This window comes from Benincasa hispida, chromosome 12, assembly GCF_027475165.1.
Source record: "Benincasa hispida cultivar pf3 chromosome 12, pf3_genome.v1.1, whole genome shotgun sequence".
Classification (NCBI taxonomy): Eukaryota; Viridiplantae; Streptophyta; class Magnoliopsida; order Cucurbitales; family Cucurbitaceae; genus Benincasa; species Benincasa hispida.
In genome coordinates, this window is record NC_143489.1 from 6,703,970 (window position 1) to 6,730,603 (window position 26,634).

At 36.8% G+C, this 26,634-nt stretch overlaps 1 protein-coding gene and 1 long non-coding RNA gene across 2 annotated transcripts; one reads left to right on the forward strand and one right to left on the reverse strand.

Annotated features, from left to right (window-relative positions):
• The first annotated feature begins 6,757 nt into the window (after window positions 1–6,757).
• Window positions 6,758–8,774, forward strand: LOC150031728 (uncharacterized). The gene is made up of 3 exons (XR_016525441.1): window positions 6,758–6,872; window positions 6,949–7,299; window positions 7,385–8,774. It is a non-coding gene; the product is annotated as an uncharacterized LOC150031728 (long non-coding RNA).
• A 1,678-nt stretch (window positions 8,775–10,452) lies between these two features.
• Window positions 10,453–22,430, reverse strand: LOC120067024 (bromo-adjacent homology (BAH) domain-containing protein). Its single transcript, XM_039018395.2, has 8 exons — window positions 21,781–22,430; window positions 21,233–21,295; window positions 19,291–20,034; window positions 19,009–19,143; window positions 18,514–18,597; window positions 11,945–12,007; window positions 11,772–11,858; window positions 10,453–11,003 (listed from the first exon to the last, which is right to left on the reverse strand). Exons 1-8 carry the CDS (start codon window positions 22,147–22,149, stop codon window positions 10,716–10,718), a joined length of 1,833 nt encoding a protein of 610 aa, XP_038874323.1. The 5' UTR covers window positions 22,150–22,430; the 3' UTR covers window positions 10,453–10,715.
• Between the last annotated feature and the right edge of the window lie 4,204 nt (window positions 22,431–26,634).

Sequence of the window (26,634 nt, forward strand, 5' to 3'; positions counted from 1 at the left end):
TCCCTCGATCCAGATCACTAACCCTTCATTCTCCAAACAAAGACACCACCACAAAAAGAAACCTCCTGTATTCTCCTTAAGGAATGAAAAATAAAAGGAGGTGTGGGATTGAGAGGGGAAGAAGATTTTTTTTTCTTCTTTGTATTATTCTTTTAGAAAAACCATAAAGAAAAACACCCTGCTCAAAAAATAGAGGAAGAAGATGAATGAATCTCTCATGCGCTCCTCGCTGCACGTCTGATTGAGAGATATTAAGAGGAGGGAGTTGTAACAACTTCCTTTAACTAAAGTAAAATCTAAATGAATTAATATTGTATATATATATATATAAAATAACTACCTTATTATATATATATACTATATATTATATCAAATATAAAACATAACCTATAGTTTTTATATCGTATCAAATACAATATAACCTATAGTTTTATTTTCTCTTATCATTACATGACATTTAATATAAATCATATTTATACTAAATTCAATTATAGGAATCTCATCCATATAACTAATATTTGAATCATATTCAAATATTTAATTCCTCTTAAAATAAATTATATTATAATATATCAAATACATTATATTAATTATATCACATATAATTAATTTAATTAATTATAATTAATTATATCATATATAATTAATTCCCTCAATTAATTTGAACAATTCAAAACTTAATTCTCAATCATCCCTATTGAGCTATGGAATGGACCTTATCGACCTGTAAATTGAAGTTCCAATAGTGCTTGGGTAATTAATTAAAACTTTTTAATTAAATTACCGAACATCCATTAACTGTCAGTCACTTCATTAAAGACCGAAAAACTACACTCTTCGCACTACAGATATATGTTTGTGTCTATTGGATATAACCAGTCAATAGTGCGATGATCCTTCACAAATTGCTCGTAAGTACAGTTGGACCAAAATTACCGTTTTACTCCTATAGTTATATCTAACTCCTTAAATACCACTGATCCCTCTTAGGGTTGGCAAAAAAGTCTGACGAGGCGAGTCCCCGTGGGGTGGGGATTCCCCGGTTTGACCGGGGATGGGGTCAAACCGGAGAATTTATTCGAGGCCCCGTCCGGGGACGGGGCGGAGATGGGGACAGTATCCCCGCCCAGACCCCGACCCCGACCTCGATCCCGATTAATCCCCGATCCCGAATTTATATATATATTTTTATCCCCTCCCCAGTCCCCTCTTGCTTTCTGTAATCTGCAACAAAACATCCTTCCTCTCTCGCGCTCTCGCCCTCACCCTCGCCTTCGCCCTCGCTCTCGCTCATCCCTCCCCCTTGCGCTCTCGCCCTCGCGCTCTCGCTCATCCCTCTCCTCTCGCTCTCGCCCTCGCTCGCGCTCATCGCTCCCCTCCTTTGAAGTCTGCCACGAATGGGGCCCCGTGGGGACCCCGTTTTCCCGGCGGGGATGGGGGACAATTTCCCTTATGAGGCCGGGGACGGGGGACGCCCCCCTCCCCCCTGCCCCGCCCCGGCCCCGTTGCCAACCCTAATCCCTCTAATGAACAATAAGTCATAGTTCAACTATGACCAAGTCCCTCCTGGGGTGGGTGTGGCCACATTGTTCAATCCACAGAATCAGCCCTTAAGAGAACAATTTATCTAATTACCCCAACATCGAGGAAAGAGTGAATTCCGTCTTGTGTAGTTATGTTCTCAGCTCCCCAATTAAACGAATCCCCAAAATGGTAGGCATGTTGAGTTGGAAATCTGGCCACTCTCACCCATACAAATCAAAGGACCGCCTTCATAGGCAGGAAGAGTTCACGACTCACTCAGGATTCAGGTCATGTCACCTATGGTCATCTTGGTGAAATGTAAGTCTCTATTATTAACGGCATTATATAATGAGACTAATCATTTCGTGGTTCGATCTTATACAAACTCTTTGTATAGGATATCCTTACTCACATGTTTCCATATGAATGATCAAGATTAGATGATTTGTAACACTTTACAACATTTGTAATATCTACAAAGCGGGTTGTAACCGTAGTGTCACCAGGATAAGGTACCTAGCCTTATCCATCTACTAAAGATCGTTTAGGTTATCATTTAAACATGATCCACTCGTATATCTCTACATATATATTTAAATTACATAAAATAACCTAGGATTTTAGTTTATTAGATTGAGTGTATGCTCATAAAATAATAATTATTTTGTTAATAACAATTTGTTTATACAATATTTACAAACTACAAGAATACAAGAAATTTAGGACACCAATCCTAATACTATCTTGGTTTACCCTTGGCTGTAATCCCAAGGTTGTTGGTTTGTGGGACCCTGTGGTGGATAAAGTGCGAAGTAGGTTAGCCTTTTGGAAGAAAGATTTTTTTTTTTTTTTCCTAAAGCAGGGTATCTGAATTTAATTAGATCGGTGTTAGTTGAATTATTGTCTACTTTTTCTCCCTTTTTAGAGCTTTGTGCAAAGTTTTTCAAAGCTTGTAGAAGTTGATGCTTGATTTTCTTTTGGAAGGGGTTGATAAAGGTAAAAGGAATGGTTTGCATTTGATTAAATGGAAGATTATTTAGAGACCAGATGATGTGGGCGGGTTAGAGCTTGGGAATCTAAGAAACCGCAACAAATCTCTACTAGCCAAATGGTTGTGGCGTTTCACCTTTGGACCCAAATCCCTCTGGCATAAGTTATTGTTAGTAAACATGACTCCCATCTTTTTTATTGGCTATCTAAAGGGGCCAATGGTGCTCACTGAAATTTGTGGAAGATTATCTCATCTCAAATGAACTCCCTTCTTTTGCTCAGTTTGTCCTTTGTGAGGTGGGAGAAGGGAGAGATGATTATTTTTGGTAAGACCATTGGGTGGGGGAGAGGCCTCTTTGTTCTCTGTTTCCTCGTTTGTATCATTTTCCTTATCTCAAAAACCATTTTGTTTCTAATTTTCTTGTGTGGTCTGGGGGATCACCTTCTTTCTCTTTCGGGCTTCGTTGTGCTCTTTCCAATAGGGAAAGGACAGAAGTGGTTGATCTTCTTTCCTTATTTGAGGGTCACCCTTTTAGGCGTAGGAGAAATGATGTTGGGGTTTGGTATTCTTTGGAGGGGTTCTCGTGTAAATATTTCTTTCAAAATTTATTTGATCCTTCTTCCCTTAGTCAATCTATTTTTTTAGTTCTATGGAGGATTAAGATTCCTAGGAAAGTGAAGTTCTCTATAAACTCAAGTTCTTCAATTGGATCATAAAAGTTCTCATTCGTTTATTCTATCTTCATCTTGAGAGATTCTCATGTTCCCATCGAGTAATAATAAAATTGATTACAATGATTTAAATTTGAAGTTTTAATTGTTTAATGACTTAGATAATTTAATATGTTTGAACCATATGTGATGTGGCCTAAAAAGATAAAAGAGAGAAATCTACTAAAATAAAATCAAAGTCTTTATTATGAATCAAAAGATTTACAAGATGAGAATTGAAATGTAAACTAATTCTAATCCTCAATAAACCAAGGAAACTAATCCTAATCCTGATATATCAAAAAAACTACTTCTAATTAAGGATTTGACCAAGATACCCTAATTTACTTTGATCCTACTACATTAATTCACATATTCAATGGTTCATCAATATTTCATACTCCAAAGAAATTAAGCTAATAAATGAAAGATACTTACTTATTAATATTTTAAAAATATTTTCAGTAATGAGGAATATTGCTTAATTTTATGTCTCTAAAGTTTTATTTATCTTTTTGCTTCGAATTTCTAGTATCTTTGAGCATTAGTCTCTTTTTGTTTACTTAATGAAAAGTTTTCGTTTCCTTTAAAAAAAATTGCACATTTGATCGCCAACTTGAACCTAATTTAACCGATCAAAGCATATATTCTCAACCAATAGAGGTTTAAATTACTGAATTCGACATGTTGAATTAATTATAAAAATCCACATTTTATCATTTTCATGGCATTGGGAACTTTATGAAAAAAGATAAAGTGGATCTAACACAGAATATAATGTCAAACACAATGTCACAAACAATACGTATGATAAGCAAAGCAACACGAAGGAAAACAGAAATATAAAGACACAGAGATCTGATAGACCTACGTCTGGGGGCAGTGTGCCTAGTGGAACAAAACTTCACTATATAAAAAGTTTAGCAATTACAACGAAAGTACTTATCTGATAGACCCCCTCTTTAGAGACTCACGTACAGCTACCTCTTTAGTTTCAACTTAGGCTCCTCCTAAGTTTGAGCTCCTCTCACTTCCACAAAAATGCTTCTCCAAGTTTTGTATGAGATCCCCTTAATACAACATACTTAGGCTCCCCCTAAGAGTGAGATCCTCTCACATTCATCAAATTTAGGCTCCTCTAAATACGAGTTTTCTTTTTCTTCAACGTACTTAGGCTCCCCCTAAATAAAAAATCAAAACAAACTCCTCTTGAGTTCTACAATGGCTGCCAAACCAAAATCTCAACAACAAAATACAAGGATTTTCAATAATATATGGAAGATAAGGCTTAGAAAAGCTCTAAGCTCAAAACTCTCAATACCCATTTTTCTAATAAGGTGGCTAACCCTAAAATTAAATAAGAGAACAGTATAAATAAGGCTAACTTTGAGAATATATTTTAGGAGTGAATAAATATTCTCTGCATGAAAATAAGGAAGGCAACCACGAAAATCTGCAAATCACGCAGACAGATATGGAAAAGATATTCGGTAGAATCTGTTGCCAAACATGTAACATTGTTAAATAACAATATCTTTGACATATTACTCAAGTTTTTCCTAAATTTTTTCTATAATAAAATCAGCCAACCATATTGTAGTCCTATAAACAAATCAGCTAATCACACTGCAATAATATTTTACATTTTTTTGAACATTGATATTTTAGAAAAATTAGTCCTATGTATATATGATTGGTTTGTGGTTGAATTTTTATAGGTACAAGCTACAAACACTACAATAGGCCATGAAGTGCTCAAGTCGAGGCCTCAATTATCATCAATACTTCTAAGACCGTCGTAGGATCAAATTCTGTGAAACAACCAACACTGCCTTTCAGACCTTTAACAGTAGATTTTCATGATTTGCAGTATTATGTGGACATGTCATTGGTAAAATACTCTTTAGTCGCTTGACTAGATTAGCTTGTCTGTGAGGCTTTTTTAAACCACTTCTTTTTTTTGAGTTATTGTTTTTTTTTCCCTCTTTTCCTTTTTTTTTTTTTTTTCAGATGGATGTCCTGAAAAATTGTGGCAAAATGAGATTTAACAATCTCAAAATAAGTTTTTATAACCATTTCCTAGCATCAACAAAATTTTCCCCTATATCTTTATTTTGTTGCTCTCATTCTTACTCCCTATATAATTTCTCGCTCTCGCTCCTTGTTTTCCTCCCTATCGAACTCCTATACTTTTTCACTCTTAACTCCTTATCGTAATGATGACGCTATCGAATAGGAGCAAGATGAATAATAAGGAATAAGAGCATGAGAATAGAAGAAAATGGGTACGTTTGTTGGCACTAGTAAAGGGTTAGAAAATTTTATTTTGGAAAAACAAGTCAAATCTTATTTGGAGATAGTTTTTTAAGCCACTCTATCAAAATATTCTTTTTATTATTGTCTTTTGATAACTGTTATTAAGATTTAATTAATTAGTTCAACAGATTTCAAAGAGACAATCTTTTACCAACAATGATTAGGCTGTACCTAACCACGTACATCCTCTTCTTACACACAGAAAAAATATTAAATAGAATATCTTTTAAAAAAATTTATTTGCGACGTGTTAGAATTTTATTGGAAAATCCCTTAAGATGCATCAAATAGGTTCCACCAAGGGAGCACCCAAGTATTTTTCATCTTTTACTTGATTTTTGTTTCGGAAAGTAAGAAACTTCTTTGAAACAAGCCTCATTTTCTTCATGGTTGAAGCATATTGACTTTTTATTCTGATTCAAGGAATTGAAAGAAAATGGTTTCATCCATAAGAAACTCCAGTGTCTTTCTGATTTAATAGGGCCTTAAGCCCTGCTTGATGTTCTTGCAGGACGAAATGGATAGGCCTACCATTGGTTAGGCTGAAAGAGCAGCTGCCATTGTCATGCGAGCTGTTAAGAATGCGGTTGATACTGGAAGAACAATAGTTTGTACCATCCACCAACCGAGTATCGACATCTTTGAATTATTTGATGAGCAAATCTTTCAAATTCTTTAACGCTCAATTTTATCCCCATCTCACTCTTTGTTGTTGAAGATGCAATGATTTTGTTCAAGCCATAATTCGTACATCAAAGCCTTAGCTGCAATTTTCCACTGAACCTTTGTCTTGTCTTGAAATGTTTGTCCACATAACAACATTTTGCTGTCAATCAAGAACTATGAATTTGAAAGCCCTTCTACAATCCTGACTAGCAAAACTTGAGAGGGAATAGGGAATAGGGATTAGGGATGTATATGGTACATGGGTTGGGTTGAATGGGGTTTTTGGACCAACCCAAAAAAATTGGGGTTGGCAATCCGAAAGATCCGAAGAGGGTCTCCAACCCAACCCAACTCAACTCAACCGGGAGTTGTCGGGTTATTATTTTTTTATTATTTTAAAATACTTAATTTTATCTACAACACATAACTAATAGTAACTAAAATTCCATAAAAATTTGAATGTCAAATATCAAATATCCATGATATTTAACAAAGACAAAAATGACATCAATATATATGTAATTTGAATTGGATTGGGACAATCCTAAAAAAATTTGTTCAATCCGAGAACCAATCCAACTCAAGCTTTGGATTGGATCGTTGGGTCATTTGAACACACCCAGAGAAGAGATGAGTATACAATCAAGAAAAAGGAGAGCTGAAAAGTACAACACCATATAACTTTTTTTTTTTTTTTTGGAACTATTACATTCTAAGGCTGCTTCTCACCTTTCTCTGCAGTTTATTCTTTGGAAAACTGGTGGTCGCATAATCTACTACGGATCGCTCTGATAATGTTCAAGAAAGGGTAGAGAATTTTTTGAGATCAACTTGTTCTAAAATTAGCAATTGTCTGCTTGTAACCATATACTCCATTTTCATAACCTTTTTGGAGTGCTTTTCATTTGATATTGCACACAACATGTTCCTGGGATTTCAAAGATCAGAGAAAACTACAATCCTGCAACATGGATGTTAAAAGTTACCTCTCCATCATAAGAAGCTGAACTTGGCATAGATTTTGCTCAAGTGTACAAGAACTCTACTCTATATGAGTGAGATGAGCTCCATAACTGCTTCATTTCAACCAAAGTACATAAGTTGGAAATGTCTATACATTTTTCTTTTAAGATTCTCCGAGGTAAGTACTTTAAAATTGGGAATTTTTTTAATGTAGGTCTGGTTTACAATCCTTCTTATGCTTGGAGGGGGGGGGCAACTGTTCAAACATGGATATCGTTGGAAACTCGGGGACGACAAGTCTTGACTGCGATCCTTAGATTTCATGGAAGGGTCGCCGTTTCCTTCTCACCATGCCCCATTCTTTGAAAGGTCGCAATGTGGATTGTCTTATCGCAAAGTCTGAAAGGTGAAATGAGGAACTGATCAACGATTGTTTTCTTCAAAGTGATGTTGAAGATATCCTTCAACTGCAACTGCCGAGAAGCTAGTTCGATGATGAGATCATTTGGGATATGGATATAAAAATGGAGTTTTTATGGTTAAAAGTGCTTATTTTTTAGGGTGGAAGCTGGCTCATTCCCATGGAGCTAGTTCCTCCAATAACGGTGTTTTTTCGCAAGTTTGGAAGGGATTTTGGAAATCTAAGGCCTTGCCTAAGGCTAAAATTTGTTGCTGGAAATTCATTCTTGATATTATTCCTACCAGGATCTGGTTAATAAATGAATCTTATTTTATCTTTCTTGTGTTCTATGTAGAGTCCAGACGGAATCTTCCTCCCACCTTGTGTGAAGTGTCAGGTAACAAAGGACATTTGGTCCCATTTTTAAATATTAATGTGGATACTATTTGTGATGACAGAACTTGTTGGAGCAACCAAGACCACCAGGTTTGGATCTTTGACCATGTCGCACCTCAAGAGTTGGAGTTGATGATGATCATTGTTCGAAAGATTTGAGAGGCTAGGAATAACCTTTTGTTTCGCAATATTCCTACTGATACTGATTTGATATGCGCTTCTATTGAAAGTTGTGTCAATGCAAAGAAACTTTCGGATGTGTTAATTGCTGGTGATGTCAATACGGGGGAAACAAATACCTCCTTCTCCTCTTTTAACTTGTTGGTTGACACCCTCCGTTGAGAAACCAATGGAAGTTGAACATTGATACTGCTTGGAGTCTTGATCGATGGTTTGGCGGCCTTGGTTGGGTGCTTCGTCTTGAAAAATGGAATCAAGATCCTTAAAGCCAAGACTATCTCTAAAGAGCCTTTAGCATGATTTCTCTTAATCTTCGGCTTGTTATTGTGGAGTCTGACTGCTTGGAAGTAGTAAACCTATTGATTGGAAATTCTGTGGGTGAAGTTTCTTTTTCATCCATGAGGCAAAGACTTATGCGTAAGTCCTAGGCGATGTCTCTTTTAGCCATGTTCGAAAGTGACATAATGTTTTGGCTCACTCTTTGGCTTCAAAGGCTTCGGAGGAGCAAGTGTCTTCTCTTCTTTTTTCTCCTTACCCAATGTGGTTTAATTCAACTAAAATTCAAAGGAAAAATACCCTTCCGATCCATGAGTTTTCAGGAATAAAAGCTATTGGTCCTTGAAGTTTCAAATTGGTCATTTTAGTCTCTAAATTTTCAAGAATAGATTTAAAAGGTCCTATCACTACCCGATTTGTTAAAACTAAAGGATGTGTCCAAATAGACTTATTTGAGTGATATGGCTTGACCAAGATTGATATATGATTATTTTATTTCTAAATTTTATATACAAATATTTTCTAAAGAAAGAAAAATAATAATTTGTTGTACTCTATATTCTACACCCATAATGAATCCAACCCATTTGATTCATTCTCAATAGCCATGTGATGATCATCTTAGGGTGATCCTTTTGTCGACGGATGCTCCTATTACATTCGTAGTCTCTAAGGGATGAGAACCAATTATGTAGCATCTACATCGAGAATTCAAGGTATTGTATACGTCATTAGTCCGATCCTTTGTAGGAACTACCCCACAAGTGAAAAAAAGTGACAGTTCATACCCACACAAGTGAAAGAAGAAGCGAACAATCTATACTGATGGTTCATGCCCATACAAAGGTGTCAATGTATAGTGGACCTTTGCATTGCAAGTTATTATGTAAGCACATGAACACAGTGTTTGAATTCAAAGAAAGCACTTTCTGGTTACAATCTGTGTACCAGATTTATCCCTACGTACCTGTTAAAACCTTTCCAAGATGGATGAATTGGTCATAAAAAATTACTAGCCCTGAATCACAATATTATGACCAGATTTTTTCCATAATTTTGCTCATGTTCTTAATCAGATTTTTCATACATAACTTTTCTGTTCTAAATCAACTTTTTAATTCTGAATATTAATCAGAATGTTTCATATGGTTCCTATTAAAATAGATCTAAGAAAAATAGTTCTAAACCGTACAAGAAAACGAAGGTGAATGAGGTTTTGGAAAAAACATTTACCTCTAAATGGGTGATCGAAAGATTAAAAAAAAAAAAAAAAAGTTGGTCGCCGACTGCTAAATGGATAACGATTCTTCTCACTACCGATTAGAATCGGTCAAAGATTTGCTAGTGGTTGGAGTTTCTTCGACGGTCGATAGACAGACAGGGTGCATAGGTTGTTTGTGAAGTTTGCTTGCGTGTTGATTAGGGCACAAAATGGATTTTTATTTTAAAAATCCATTTATAAAATTGTAAAATTTAACATCATGTCACATAAGCAGCAGCTAAAACGTATATTTGAAAAATCCATTAGTTTTAACAATTCTATTAGTGAGGATATTTTAAACCTATTATTGAAAACTCATGTACTAAAACAGTTCATTTGAAATTTTAGGACCAATCATAACTATTCTTAAAAATTTGAGGGACTAAAACGGTGTTCTACCAAATTTATGGAAAGAAAGATAATTTTAGAATTTAGAAAAAAAAAATCTAAAAATATAATCATTATGAGCAGGCCTGCCAATAAAAGAGCACGAATTAAGCAACCATTTAGAACCCAACTTCAAAAAGTTAAAGTAATAATAAAAGTGAACAATTTGAGAGAGAGGTCAACAGCCATTGATGAGCAATTTCATATAGTTGAGCAATAAACAACAAAAAACAGTTGAGAAAGAGAGAGAAACATTCTGCATCATGTTTGAGATTCCTTGGATAAAGATAGCCCACTTAGAAAGTAGGCAAAATATTTTGAAGCCTACTAAATAAGAGGAACCAGTTATATAAGCAATTAAGAGAGCATAAAATGCTAGGGATAAGCAAAGCCATGATGACTATTTAAAAATCAAAACACCTCCTTGCAAAACCTTTACTCTTCAACTCTGCAACAAATTTGGATAAAGATGGAGTCTCCATAAAAATTTGGTACGGTAATGCTTTTTTAACTGTAAACCTAGCTAACTACTTGATGACAGCTCGGGGCGACAAACAAGAGGGTGGGAGAATTTAAATACATATGGTAACCTGTCTAACTGTACATTGAGATTGATCCTATGTGTAAACAAGGTCAGCAGATTCCTTACTGTGCATTTTTAGCTAAATCTGTATTATCTTCCTTTTTAGACTTATTAGATTTCTGACTATCCACTACGGGAATGTATGCTTCACTCGTCTTCTTGAAGAGGTCCTCGGCGGCTTTTTCAGGTTCACGAGGACTGAGTAGACTCTTCTCCACGTCTTCAAATTTTGCAGTTGCCCATGGTGCGGTTCCAACATTCTTGGTAGAGTTAGTTGCCGCATCTATTGTCAGCATGGATAGTTCATCCCTAGAGGCATACCAAGAATGACCACAGGCAATGCACTCCAGCTGGAATTGTAGAACCAGGGTATGTTAGCACACCATATATTATTATCCACAAGTGTTTACCAGGTATTTCATTTTTCTAAAACAAACTACAAAAGCATAGCTTATTAGAGAACTAAATCCACTGTCTAGATCTTGTACTACAATTGGTACCATCCATGGCAATTGCCAACTGACTATAATTCGTTAACGCATTTATACCTCCCCTAAGATTGAAGATTTGATCTCCACCCAATCATCACATATTCATTGAATTGAAGTAAATAAGGCCCATTTGATAACCATTTGGTTTTTAGTTTTTGAAAATTAACCTTATAATTAAACACCTTTTCCACCTCTAAATTTATTCCGTTATCATCTACTTTTTACCGATATTTTCAAAAAAAAAAAAAAAAAAAAAAAAAAAGTTTGAATTTTTTTTTAAAAAAAAATAGTTTTTGAAAACTTGTTTTATTTTTAGAATTTGACTAAGAACTATCTTTTACTTAAGAAAGATGTAAATCATTGTAAGAAGTTTCCTTACTCCAAGTAGAATTCACTTCATTTTCAAAAATCAAAAACCAAAAACCAAATGGTTACCAAATGAGGCTTAAATAATTAATTAATTAATTTACATAAAAGAACAAACAAATATTATACATGAGCATATATACTTCAGCTAGATAGAAGCACTAGTTCTCAAAGGCAACGCCTCTCAGAGATAATACCATATGTCAGGTTGATTTTGTCCAGTCTAAGGCAAAGCAAAATTCGAGAAAGAAAGAATGGGACCTTATATCGTTGTCCATGTCCTGTTTGGATGATGTCCCTGACACCCACTTTACATTCTGTGCATCTTGAACACCGAGCATCCGTCATCTGTTTCATCTTATATAGTCGTTTATTAAGTACAGATAAAATGGTTAAATGAAATGAGAAGGGAGAAATGGAGGAAAGAAGCTGACCTGCATACGCTCAGACTCATCAGGCTCTTTAGTTGCTGCCGACTCCTCAGCAGTCAATCCTTCCTGTAATTAACAATTACAGTAACTTCTACTGTCTTGGTTTGAAAATATATGTAGATCCACACACACACACTTTTAGGTAATAATAATAAAGAGTCATGTAGCTCGTGCCCAGAGGCCAATGAACATGTACTCATCTTTCTTAAAAGGTTAGATCGAGGCAAATAGACGTCATCAAAATATAAACCTATAGTCAGAACAGCATCTACAATGATACACGAGAAAATGCCACAGAATGGACAAGGCATCCCAGTCTGTATAAAATTTTGAATTTGGAAGACATGGCAATCGCTATCCCATTCCAAATGATGACAGCAACCCTTCGCAATGGTTATCCTGTGCTTGTACTTCACGGGGTACATCCAAGAGTATTTTGTTCCTTTTTTTAAGGTGCACAACTGTTATCTTCCTGTACCTACTTAATTCTCCCTCCACTATTTTCCTATTGATTTTCTTTCTCTCACTTACATGATAGATTTATTTTGTTATTGTGGCATTTTAGGTCGCATTAGATAACAATTTTGTTTTCAGTTTTCTGTAAAATTTATATTTTTCCTCCTCATTTTCCTATTATGGTTTCCACCTATCTAAAAAAACACTTGAATTTCTAGTCAAATTCTATAATTTAAAAAAAATATTAATAAAAATAAAAACAAAATTAAATTAAATGATAGCAACTTTTTTTAATTCTCAAAATTTGGCTTGGATTTTGAAAATATTAGTAGAAAGTGGATAACAAAATACATAAACTTAAGGGTGGAAGTAATTTTTATAAGCTTGTTTTTTAAAAACCAAAAAAAAAATTATCAAATAGGGCCATGTTATTGATATTAACTTCTTTTAAAAAAATATATAAACTAGGCTCAAATGGAAATTTCATTTGCTGGAAAATCAAGGAACAAAAAATGAAAGAGAAAAGTTTCTAAATAATCACCATGTGCTCCTCATATGGACTCTGCATGAACTGACTTCTGGCACAAAAAATGAAAGAGAAAAGATTCATCATCTTCACACACTCCCAGATTCATAGCTCTATACTCTACCTCAACACTACTTCTGGCCACTACACCCTGTTTTTTACTCTGCCAAATTACCAAATTTCCCTATACAAAGGTACAGTACCTTGAGGTTGACCTTCTATCAGTCACAGATACGGCCCAATCTGAGTCAGTATATGCCTCGATGCTCCGTGTGTCATGTTTCCTGAACACCAAGCCCTTCCTAGGGGTGGACTTCAGGTATCTCAAAATTCGAGTCACAGCTTCCATGTGCTCCTCATATGGACTCTGCATGAACTAACTTACTACACTCACAACATAGGAGATGTCAAGCCTAGTATGAGACAAGTAAATCAGTTTTCCTACTAAGCGTTGATACCTCTCCTTATTCACAGGAACTCCTTCCAAAATACTTTTCAGTTTGCTATTGACCTCAATAGGAGTGTCAATAGGTTTGCATCCAGTCATTCCTGTTTCCTTTAACAAGTCCAAAATGTACTTCCGCTGAGATACAAATATTCCTTGGGACTTTTGATCTAGCCACTTCCATCCCTAGAAAATACCTCAAACTACCAAGATCCTTGATTTCAAATTCACCTACCATCCTTTGTTTTAGCTTAGCAATTTTTGCCATGTCATCCCCTGATAGGATGATGTCATCAACATACACTACCAACACAGCAATCTTTCCTAAGGGTGATTTTTTGGTAAACAAGGTATGATCAGAATGCCCCTGAACAAATCCTTGGGACTTAACAAACACGGTGAACCTGTCAAACCATGCCCTAGGGGACTGCTTCAACCCATATAAAGACTTCCTGAGTTTGCAAACATGATTCCCAAACTTAGCTTCGAAACCTGGAGGTGGACTCATATAAACTTCCTCTTCCAACTCACCATTTAGGAAGGCATTCTTTACATCTAGTTGATGTAGGGACCAATCTTTATTTACGGCAACAAACAAAAGAACACGAATCGTGTTTAACTTAGCCACTTAGGAAAAAGTTTCTGAATAATCAATCTCATACGTCTGAGTGAACCCTTTAGCAACTAACCTGGCTTTATACCTCTCGAGTGTTCCGTCAGACTTATACTTCACTGTGAACACCCACTTGCAACCAACTGTTTTATGACCTCTAGGGAGAGCTACTAACTCCCCAGTCTTATTTGCCTCGAGAGCTCTCATTTCCTCCATTACTGCTGCTTTCCACTCGGAACTTCCATGGCCGCATGTACACTAGTAGGTATTGCTAGAGCATCCAGCTGAGTAGTAAAAGCCTTAAAACTAGGAGATAAGTTACTATAGGTCAGAAAACTATGCAAAGGGTATTTTGTACATGACCTGGTTCACTTTCTCAGAGCAATTGGCATATCCAGAGTGGTATCATAATTGTCAGTTTTCGTCTGTCCCTCTTCAGTATCAGACTTTTGAGATAATTCTGCATCTTCTTGAGGATCTTTCAGCACCTCATTACCTCCTGGAGTTTCAACCTTCTCTGAGCTCACTTCATCATTTTCTATGTTCCCAGGCCTCTCTTCAAGACTCTCCTCTGAAACAACGGGATCTTGAACCTGAGCTGGTTCCGACGCTTGGACACTTTCCGATGGAACACCAAAGGTTTCCTAAATTTCCTTTCTGAGATTCTTCCTATAGTATGTTATCCAGGGCACTTGTCTAGTAGGAAGAACCGACACGGGAACAACAGGAGCAGAGTTAGGTTCAAGACTAGGTAGTCTAGGTCCAGGAACATTGGGGCTAGGCTCAAGTTCAGGAATATTAGGACTAGGCTCAAGATTGAGGCTAATGGGTACGGAGTACGTGGAACTGTTAGTCTCTTCATTCGTGGTCTCCCCCTGAAGATGACTAACGGGAAAGAATGGTTTATCTTCAAGGAACGTGACATCCATAGTGACAAAATATTTTCTGGAAGATGGATGAAAGCATTTATAGCCTCGTTGATGAAAAGGATACCCGAAAAATACACATTTTCTAGCTCGTGGAGCAAACTTAGTCCGGTGTGGACCATGAGTATGAACAAAGACTTTACACCTAAACATGCGAAGAGGAACCTCAGGAATAAGACAGATAGACTGATAGGACTCTTTGAAGTACTCAAAAGGGATTTGAAACTTTAGAACTCGTGAAGGCATTCTATTAATTAGATGAATTGCGATAAGAACCGCATCTCCCCACAGGTACGAAGGGAGAGACGTTGGAATTATCAAGGAACGAGCAACTTCAATGAGATGGCGATTTTTCCGTTCAGCCACCCCATTTTGTTGTGGAGTATATGCACACGAGTTTTGATGGATGATCCCTTTCGACACTAGGAATTCCTGGAAGGTGTGGTTGACAAACTCACGACCATTGTCACTCCGAAGAATGGCAATCTTTGTGTTGAACTGTGTTAATACAGTGGTATAAAATTGTTTGAAGGTAGATAAAACCTTGGACTTATCAGCAAGGAGATATACCCATGTAAGTCGGGTATGGTCATTAATGAAAGTTACAAACCACCGTTTACCAGACAGGGTAGAGATGCTTGAGGGACCCCAAACATTACTGTGGACCAGGTGAAAAGGCTGGGTAGGTTTATAGGGCTGAGAAACAAACGACACGCGAGGTTGTTTAGCACATATACAGACATCACAAGATAATGAAGAAACATTCACATTATGGAATAAATGAGGAAATAAATATCGCATATATTGAAAACAAGGATGTCCAAGACAAAAATGCCACAATAAATAATTTGTTTCAGACATAGTAAACGAAGATAAAAGACTAGTCCTAAACAAGCTTCTGGAGGAAGCATCTGCAGAAAGGAAATATAGGCCTCTGTCATATCGGGCAGTGCCAATCGTCTTCGCCGAGCTCAAGTCCTAAAACAAAGCAGTATCTGGTGAGAAGACAACTGTACAGTTCAAATCTTTTGTTATTTTGCTTATTGATAATAAGTTGTACGAAATTTTGGGCACATGTAAGACATTTTGCAGAGTTAATCCCTGAAATGGTGACAGTCTGCCTTTTCCAGCAACAGGAGCGAAGGACCCATCCGCAATTCAAATCCTCTCATTTCCAGCGCTTGGATAGTATGAGAGAAACCGGTCGGATGAGCCAGTCAAGTGATCGGTCGCTCCTGAATCTAGAATCCATAACTCATTCCCTTCAACAAGGAAACTAAAAGATTGAGGGTTACCTGATTGAGCAACTGTTCTGATCCCTATGGTACCTGAATCACAAGGTTGGTCACTGGAGGCCATGTCTGAGGTTGTGGAGTCCTCTCAACTGATTCACCCACTAGAGCACGCCCAGATTTCGACTTGTCATTCGGAGGGTGACGTTTACCATTTGGAGGGTGACCAAGCAATTTCCAGCACTGATCCTTCGTGTGCCACTGTTTTTTGCAATGCTCACATACTAGGGGTGTTTTACTATTCTACTTGTCACCATCAGCTCCAGCGGACTTCACCCCGAAGGCAGCTGACTCTACAATGGTAACACCCGGCCCATTCATTGCACTCGATCTATCTTCTTCCAATCTAACCTCTGAACAGGCCTCCATGAGAAACGGAATTGGTTTCTGCCTAGTATTCGACTACGAACTGTATCAAATTTGGGGTGCAGCCCGGCAAGAAAATCATACACACGCTCAACCTCTTCTATCTTGGAGTATTGAATTCCATCTTGTGGGCAGTTCCAGATGATCTCCCGACATAGATCCATTTCTTGTCATAACAACGACATCTTGCTGAAGTATGACATTACATCCATGCTCCCTTGTTTGCATTCATGAACCTATTTACGTAGAGTATACAGGCGGGATGCGTTCTGACGCCTCGAATATAACCGTCGGACTGCATCCCAAATATCTCGGACAGTGGCTAAATAAAGTAAAGGTTTCCCGATTTGTGGTTCCATGCTACTGATTAACATTGAATGGAGCAAAGAATCCTCTGCCTTCCAGACACGCTCTTGAGGATCCCCAGGATTCGGTCGTGGTATCTCTCCAGTCAAATATCCAAACTTGTGGCGTCCCTCAAGAACCATTTTAATTATTTGGGACCAAGAGAAGTAATTTTGCCCATTCAACTTCTCTCTCATGATCATTCCTACAGAATTTCCAATAGTTCCAGATAAAAAATTAGTAGTAGGAAGAGTAGGAAACATTGATACCGGATTTTCTGAATACATCGGAGAATAATCATGACCATTCAATCTGGCTCCAAGGGCGGCCATCTGTTGCTGGAGACTAACCAATTGTTGTTGGAGTTCCCCATGAGATTCAGATCTGGAATTTTTCTATCTAAAAACCATGGGATTTTCTTCAACGGAATCACCCATTCGAAACTAAGGCTGAACTAGATACACATGAGGAAGAGGCTGTCCACCATGGTAATGTGAAGAAGCTACTACCGGAAGTCCACCGGCAGCAAAGTTCGGCAACCCGTGACCGGCGCTGCTCCCAAACGGCTGCGATGGTGGGTAACGGACAGAAGGCTCGACGATCGGCTGCGAGGTTGAAGAAATCGCGCCGATCTGACCTGACCCGGCAGTTGGAGCAAACCCACGACCGTCTGGTGCAGATCCAGTTTTGTGCGACGCCGAGGGACCGATCGGCTATAAATCGTTCGCGTGCGCCAGCTAGAGGACGTGCAAAGCTAAGACGGTCGCGTGCGAAGTCGAGGGTCCGATCGGTTGTGAACCGCTCGCGTGCGCCGGCTGGAGAGCGTGCGAAGCGAAGAGACCTTCCTCGATGGTGTTTGACTGGAACGGCTGAGTCTGGAAGCTAATCGGCGTGCCGGCTGGAGCAAGCCCACCACCTGTTGTTCGGCTCGCCGACTGGATCTATTCGGCTGAGCCACCTGGGATGATGGTTCGGAGATAGCGGTCAACTGCTGCTTGAATCACAGCCTCATTAGTCAGCGTACCTTCACCTATCAAGTTTGATGACTAAGTTTCTTCTATCGAGGCTAGGGTTTCATCACCTTGCTCTGATACCATATTGAAATAGAAGAAAAGAAGACGACACAAGGAGTTTACGTGGAAAACCCTAATTCAGGGAAGAAAAACCATGGTAGAAAAGGACTTATTATTTAATGTCATATGTACAATAGACCCAACCTCAGATATAAATAGAATGAGGTGAAACCCTAATTTAGCAAATATAGTATAAATTATAAAAATGCCCTTAGGGCTAATTCAACATATTTCAACAGAAAGAAACAGCACATTTAAACAACAGGTCACACAAAATTTAAAAGACAAGTATATATTACTCAAGTAAAAGGAAGTCACAGTGATTTCTAGTTTTACTATCCATTTCTATGCTCCATATGATATTTAAATTCCATTCCAAAAAATCCACAAGGAGGTTAGAGGCAAGAAATATAGCCACCTAGCACATCAATCAAGCTAACTGATAAGTTAGCTGTCATGAGTTGTGCAAGTTGACATGATTCTAGGCATCAAAGTTAAAAACAAAAGGAGAAATGTGATCATTGTATCACCTTGAGCTCATTGGGTGACATATTCAAGATTTTTGATGGTTCCAACTCTCCATTTAACAGCCGTTGAGCTAGTAAACGAGTATTCTGCCAAGAGAATGAAATAATTAACGATGAAGTAAAAGGTTATAAATTATTGCTGCACATGTGACTAAGTTATTGATGCAGAGAACATCCGGCTGTTGAATATTCCTATATTCAGAGAATGCATTAACAACGTTCATATCAGTAGGTTACCTCTTCTTCTTTTCAACTCAACCCTCGGCATGTTTCTTTCTATTGAGATGAATATTAAAGAAAGAAAGCTCAGATGTAACAAATTCATTATAATGAAGGTTCTTAAAAGATGGAATCAGATCTGCTGTGCATACAGAAATTCATTGGTATATGTTCTTCATTTTTAAGAACCAAGCGCTTTCTGTCAAGCATGAGCATCCTCCTACCTTTAATGATAACTGATTAGTATGCCCTAAACAAAAGATCTGATAGCTTTCTAACCTTGAGATTGAACACCAATTGCCGCATTTTTTGGTTATATTTCTGAAAATCAGCAGATAGAGCATCATTGGACACCTTCTCAAGAGCAGTTATTGCCAGAACAGCTGCATCAGGCCAGAGAAAAGACTTGCCGCTCTGCAAAACAACAAAAATAATAATAATAAGAATAATAAATTAATAAATAAGAATATAGTACATTTATTGGTTACAGAAGATACAAAATAACAGTAACTAGTCAACATATCTACCAGATTCTTACATTCATACTTATTGGCTACATACCTGAGCATTGTTCGCTGCTGCAGTTGACAATTCTGGATTTTTATTTTCAATGTTGACACCATTAGCAGCAGTTTTTCCTATGTCGCCTTCACATGTCTTTTCAGGAGAATGACATATGTACTGAACCCCCTCCAAAAGTTTTTCCAACCATCTATCTCGATGAGTTTCACCTGTTAGAACGTCAAATATTTCTAAAATGGAGTAGTACTCCGATCGATTTGTTGTACAGCTTCCTGGTGTTTCAGCTTTTGAGCCGTAATCAGATCTGGTTGTCTCTGATTCATCTCTTGTAACATCAAGAGGAGAAATATTCTTTCTTTTGAAGCTCCTTTTAGTCTTCAACTGGTCTTCTTGATCAACTGGGGCATCTTCAGGCTCAATATCAGGGAGATCTCCCAATCGTGACATAGTCTTCTTGACAAGTTCATCAATTTCCTGCTGCTTAGAATCTTCATAATCCTTATCAGTTAGCTTCCAAAGTTTTCTTTCAACTGTGTCGTACACTTTACGCACAATAAATCCAGGATGTTGCTTACGAATTGGAAGTTGCTTATGCAATGGAACAAAATGCACAACACATTTGTGCATTACAGATTCTGCAGGAACCTGATCACGGTGGAAACTATAAAACAGCTCTCGAGTATCATGTGATTGCCAACTTCCACCACCCTTCTTTTCAGCTTCTTCCGGACGGTAAAACCACTGCCCAGTGACCATCATGCCATCTTTGTTCTGAGTAATATCCTATCAATAGGACCAAGTTCCACTGTTCAGGGACAAGAGAGTGGCTAGCTAACTTCCTCTGCAGATTACAAGTATTTGCATACATATAAAAACAAGAACTGACATATAGAACAAGCTAAACAAAATAGCAAGTTAAAAAAGGAAACCATTTAGGAAGAACCCAATGTCCTACAAACTTCAAGTTTCCTCTCGATGACAGGTTAGGGATTAGATTCCTAAAGAATCCGAATATCATCAGGTGACTGTTTCATACTCAGTCTTCACGGCCCCGTGCAAAGTAGTAGGAGAGATTGTCCAAAAGGTGGCTACCAGTTTAGAATGAGTCCAAGATTGCAGACACCTAAAGGATAGGACACATTAATCTTTTATTTTAATAACCTCATGTTTCCAACCCAATTTGCACATACCTCAACTAATTTCATGAGATAAACTAATCACCCAACCCAACAACTTTTTTAGAGTTCAACAACAGGTGAGGTGGCGATTTAACCTTTAACCTCTTGACCGAGGATATGTGCTTTCACCAACTGAACTATGCTCAGGTTGGCACTATCCAATCCTACAACTTTTAGAGTTGAAAAATCCTAGAATATTCAAAATAAGTGGTCACTATAGTTTGAATCTATATCGTTAAAAGCTTTTACATTTCCAAGATATTTTTCCAAAACAAGGAGTGACCAACTGAATGAAGAATGTATCAACCGTTCACACAGCATATGTCCAACCACTTGAATTGAGCCCCAATTTCATTGTCTATAACCTTTTGAATTTGTTTTGTAAACACCCGATTTGGAACCAATTTCATTGTCTATAACCTTTTGAATTTGTTTTGTAAACACCCAATTTGGATAGACATCCTCATACGTAGGTGGGTCATAGGCAAGCACCCCCACAAGCGGTTCAGCAAAAATATGAAGGGAGCTCGCTCCATTTGTTTCATACATTAAAAAAAAAAAAAAAAAAAATCTAATGCACCTCCACAAACTCAAAGAACCAATATGGGAAAATATGAATATTAACCTCAGAATTTTGACACCCTGAAGCTGCCAAAAGAGACCCCAATTGGTTCAAATTAAACCATTATAGATCATCATCATCTATCAACGTGCATCACACGAAGTTCATATCACAAAATTCAGTGACATAGCAGAAGATCAGATTTCAGAAAATCAGACAAACAAAAAAATAAGCATGTTACCTTAATAATTGCCACATAAGGTTTTTGATCCTTGTCCTCAGGAACTAGAAGTACCGGATCCTCCTACCAACAATTAGAAGGAAATTAATAAGAACAAACCGTGATGAAGGTGGTAGGAATGAAGTCCATCTTCACTGACAACAAATATAACGAGAAGCTTCACGTCACATGGAATCTACCTTTGGCATAAACATCTAGAATTCAACGGGAAAAGGTATGAACAAAATTGCAACATTGGTGCCGACCAATGAAGCACAGTGTACAAAACTACACAAGTATTGTATGATCACAGGAAAAACGCACATACTGCTGCACACGATGTTATTGCTTGAGTTAACAATTTCTGAACGAGATGCAATCGAATTAGAAATAAACCAAGCCCTACCTACCACCGACTACAGGTATCCACATTTCACGCCTTCATTCTCGCATTTTTCTCAAGGCATAAGACTGCCAACACTAAATAGTTTACTAAACAATTTAAAAACATCACAAACCAAGTAAAGTTCTCAAAACTATTGCAACACCAAGAACACAGAGAAACTCACAAGATCATATCTGTTGCCATCATATTCAAATGCATTGTAATGATTCTTCCTTCCTCTTCCTTTTCCAGAAACCCTAACAACATCTCCAATCGGCTTCGCATCCTCTTGTGACTGATCATCCTCATCTTCATCTTCCGCCTGCTGTTGTTTAGACGCTTCCACCTCCTTATCTCCCTTGTTACTACTTTTTCTACTCCTGCGATGCTTCTCATCCGCTTCCGCCTCCTCCTCCTCCTCTTGAAGCTTCATCTTCTTCCTCTTCCTACGAATTGGCAAGTTGTCGTCTGAATTTGAGGATTGCTGCTTCGTTGCTGGTACTTTGTCTTCCTCATCGCTAGTGGAAACCTGCGCAAATCTTCGGTTCCCCATCGCCAAATGGGCGGCGGTTTCTTCCTAATGTCTTGACTTTCAGTCGTCGAATCTCTCTGTGACTGGGATTTTTGTCCTTCCAATTGAGAAGAAATGGAATTTGTGTTTTCGCGGGGAAGGAAGAAAGAGGGCAGCCGAGAAAGGGCTTTTATAGGACGTGGACCCGGCAAGAAGTAACTCGCCACGCCTTCTCTCGCATTCCCTAGTCCCTAAACCCTGCCGCCCTACGGGTTGAAAAAATAATAGTAAACTACTATTTTAACCCCCTATACTTGAGCTTCTTTCTTTTCTTTCAAAAAGAAAAAAATATCATTCCTATCCACAATTTGTTCATATACCTTCAAATGTGGCCAATTGAGATTAGATCAATAGTAAATGATCGAACCCTTATCCCCACAATTTGTTACTGAAAAATGTCTAATAGTAGGTTTCAAAAAGTTATTTTAGATTAAAATGATGCATTTGAAAGTACATTAATTAAAATTGAATAACTCCTAAAACACATGGATCAAATGATATTTTAACCTTGTTCTTTTTCCTTTTTTTATATAGTTTAGTCTCTATTGTTGGGTTGTTTTTAATTTGGTACTAGTGTTTTAAAAGTTTCCATTATTTGTAAACATGTGTAGACTTCTCAAATGTCGGTTTTATAAAATGAATGATTAGAGTGAATGTATGAACGATTGTTAAAGGAAATTACGACTAAAAATCTAAGTTGATTCATTTATAAAAGGTTAAGGATTTAAGTAATACAATTATGAGTTTCACACGAAGTTTTTTCAAATAGAATGTAATGGAGAGTGAATTGATATACTTACAAAAGTTTGGAGTTTAAATTAATACAATATTAGTTTATGGAAAATTATGTACAAGCGAACACGGTCAAATTATAATATATTAAAATGGCTTAAGAGGCCGAGTATCATCCTCAAGGATCAAACAAACAGTTATTACTTATCTATTTAGAACCGTATCGATTTTAGCTAGGGAATTGGAAAGTCAAATTGAGTGATGTTTTGATTGAATTGCAATAAAACAAGATAAACAAATGTAATTTTAGAATTAAAGAGTGTTTTAGGGTGTCGATTTTCATTACATACTTCATTGAACAATACTTAGGTCAATCATGGAATTAAGCAATACCGTTTATCTAAGTCTAGAAACTAAATTCCGAATTATTGTCTTTAGAAAACAATTCTTTCCCATGTAATCCTACATGATAACTAACATCGTTATATTAAATTAAAACCCATGACATTAAACATTGTCATCATCAACTTTTACTACTCTCTTAGGTTAACAGCAAGGTAATATTACAAGTTTAGATATATATGCAATCTACCAAATTGAACATTCAATCTAGCATTTATTGATGGCCAATCAATATAAATTAAAAATAATAACATTAAAGGATAAAGAGTTATGCAATTCCATAAAATTCCTAAGTATTAATTTAAATCTATATGTAAATCCAACAACGGCCTAAAACAAAGAGTCTAGCCATTCATGGTACTCAAAAACATATTTTCATACAAAATCGATAGCATTCGAATAGAGAAAAATAAAGAATCAGAGAAAACCCCATTCAAAATGCTCCTCCTTTGGTAGAAATCACCACTATTTTCTCTGTTAGCACGCCGAGAAGTTGAATGGTCTCCACAATCATTCTTCACTCTCTACTCTTGGGCAAGAATTCACTCTTTAGGTCTCAAAATTAGGTTGGAATGTATTCTTTCTAGGTCATAATCGTCCTTTCAATGCTTGGAGACGTCTAAAAACTTAGGATAAAAAATTTGGAACAAAATCCTTGCCAAAATTATCAGATTTTTCAAATAAGGAAAGCCATCACTGCGATGCTCTGACACAACGTTGCCACGCTGGTCTGATTTTTTTCCATCGTGTTGCAACACTCAGTACAGCATTTCAATGTTGCCTCCTCAAGTGCAGCTACTTCTTTCGAGTGTATATCTCCACTTCACATCGTAGCGTTACAACGCTTTGTCCTTTGGCTTCATTAGCATTTTTCCACTTTTTTCTTGATTCCCTTTGGTCCATTGCTTGGTTTGGCTCCTTTAAGTCTAATTTGTCCTTTTTGGCTTAGTTTTATTATGATTCACTTATCGATCATAAAATCCTAGAAATCACTAGCAAACACATAAGATCTGATAAAAAATACATTAAAAACAATCCTAAATTGAAGGCAAATAATGCACATTTTGTGTGCATTTCACCACTCCAAACTTAAGATTTTGCTAGTCTCGAGCAAAGAAGAAACAAGAAAATATAAAAGTTCTAAATAAGTGTGTTAGTGATTGATGCCTAGTGATTCATGCCTCAAAGAATAGTCAGTTGAGAACTGAAGCAGAAACATTCAAGAAAATTTATCGTTATTGTCGTCTATAGCCAAATCTAATCGCCTCTCATGTGTGTGTGCAAGTCACATTCAATTAAAACTCAGAAACTAAAGTTAGGTTTCTCCAGTTTTCCCCCTACTTTGGCTTATGTACTAATCATCAAGTATCCACACATTTCAAGAAAGTAATATGTCCACTAAGATGCCTTAATTAGAATCTTGGGTTTTAAACTTGCATCATTTTACCTAAGGGCACTAGCTTTCACACACTCACTGCAGGCAACCATACCTAATCAGTTCCCAGGTGTCCTAACTAATTATAGGAAGGTAGCTCTTTTTACCTCCATTTGTGCATACATATTACAAGTTTACAAAGCATAAAATAAGATATTTCTTTTAAGCACATGAGTGTATACTCTATTTTTTTTCAAAGGCTAACAAAATATTATTTTCTTTCCTCTTAGTTTATCATTACAAACCATCATATCATCCACTCTCCAACTAGTGGGGTCTTTCGAGGTGACAACTAAATACACTAAACATGATTCTAGTTTTAGTTAACGTTTCTAAATTGAAGTGGTTGCATGTTCATGATATGAGGAACTAAAAGAGGTACACAGATAGATCATACTTCTAAATATTACTATCCTATTTCTACTATGAGTCATTCAACATGCATATTCAAGTCTCATCATGGACAATTAACATCAACAACACACAACAAAGAACTCATAAAAGCTCTCAAAACTCAATTTGATTTTTTTTTAAAAAAAAAAAAAATCTTCAAAATTTCAACATAACATGCATAGCAGGATAAGTCCAAATAAACATGCATAGCAGGATAAACAAGCAGACACAAAAGTACGAAAGACACCTCCTACTCCAAATTTAGAAATTTGCATTGTCTTTATTGCAAGAAAAGAATAAAGCATAGAGAAACAAGCTTGGGAGCGTGCGGGATACCACCAAACAGGCCAGTGGAAATAGTACTTTGTGTTTAAAATCGACCCTGAAAAACTAGGAGAACAAATGAGTGACTCTCTGGTTTTTAAAAGAAAACAACTAAAGCAAAAATAGAAAAATAAATAAAAGCAGTAAAAATATTGGGTTGCCTCCCAAAAAATGCTTGGTTTAATGTCTCTTAGTTAGACCAAACCCATTCATCACGTCGGATCCAGTATCATATCCATACCTAAAAGATAACTTATCGTAACAACCCACTAGAGGGTCAACGATCATATTATCATTGCCACAGAAATGAAAAAAATTATCATTTCTACTCGTATAAGATGGCGTAGGAGGTAATACAAAATCATGTTTGATAGGATTTTCATCTTTGCTATAAAATGCCAAAAGTTACCTTGTCTTTATTGACTCTAAAAGTTAACTTCCTTCCTCGACATCAATTTTTGATCTCCTTATGGCTAAGAAAGGTCTCTGTAAGATGATAGGAATCTCATAATCCTCCTCCATGTCCAGAACCACAAAGTTTGCAGTAAAAATAAATTGGCCCACCTTGATAAGAACATCTTCAGTGGCCCCTCAAGGATATGTTAAAGATCTATCAGTCATTTGGAAAGAAATTGTGGTAGGCTTCACCTCCTTTAATCCAAGCTTCCTGTAAACAAACAACGACATAAGATTAATAGAAGCACCTAAATCACATTAGGGTTTCTTAATAGATAGAGAACCAATAGTGCAAGGGATTGTAAAACTCCCTAGATCTTTAAATTTTGGAGGAAGCTTCTTTTGTAAGATGGCACTGCATTCCTCTATCAAACCAATCATCTCATACTGTTCAAATTTCTTTTTCTTTGACAAAATATCTTTCATGAATCTACCATAATTAGGTATTTGTGCTAACGCTTCAATGAATGGAATATTAATATGCAATTTCTTTAAAATGTCTAGAAACTTAGAAAATTGCCCATCTAACTTCTTTTTTTTGGAACCTCTGAGGATAAGGAATATTATTAGGCACAAAAGGTATAGGGGTTGAAGACTTACTTGAAGATAATTATGGTTCACTTACCTTTTCCTTTGGTTGCTCTTTCTTATCAACTTCCTCAGGTTCTTATATTTCACTAGATTCATCATTAAGCTCTTCCACTTCTTTTTCAAAGGATTCATCG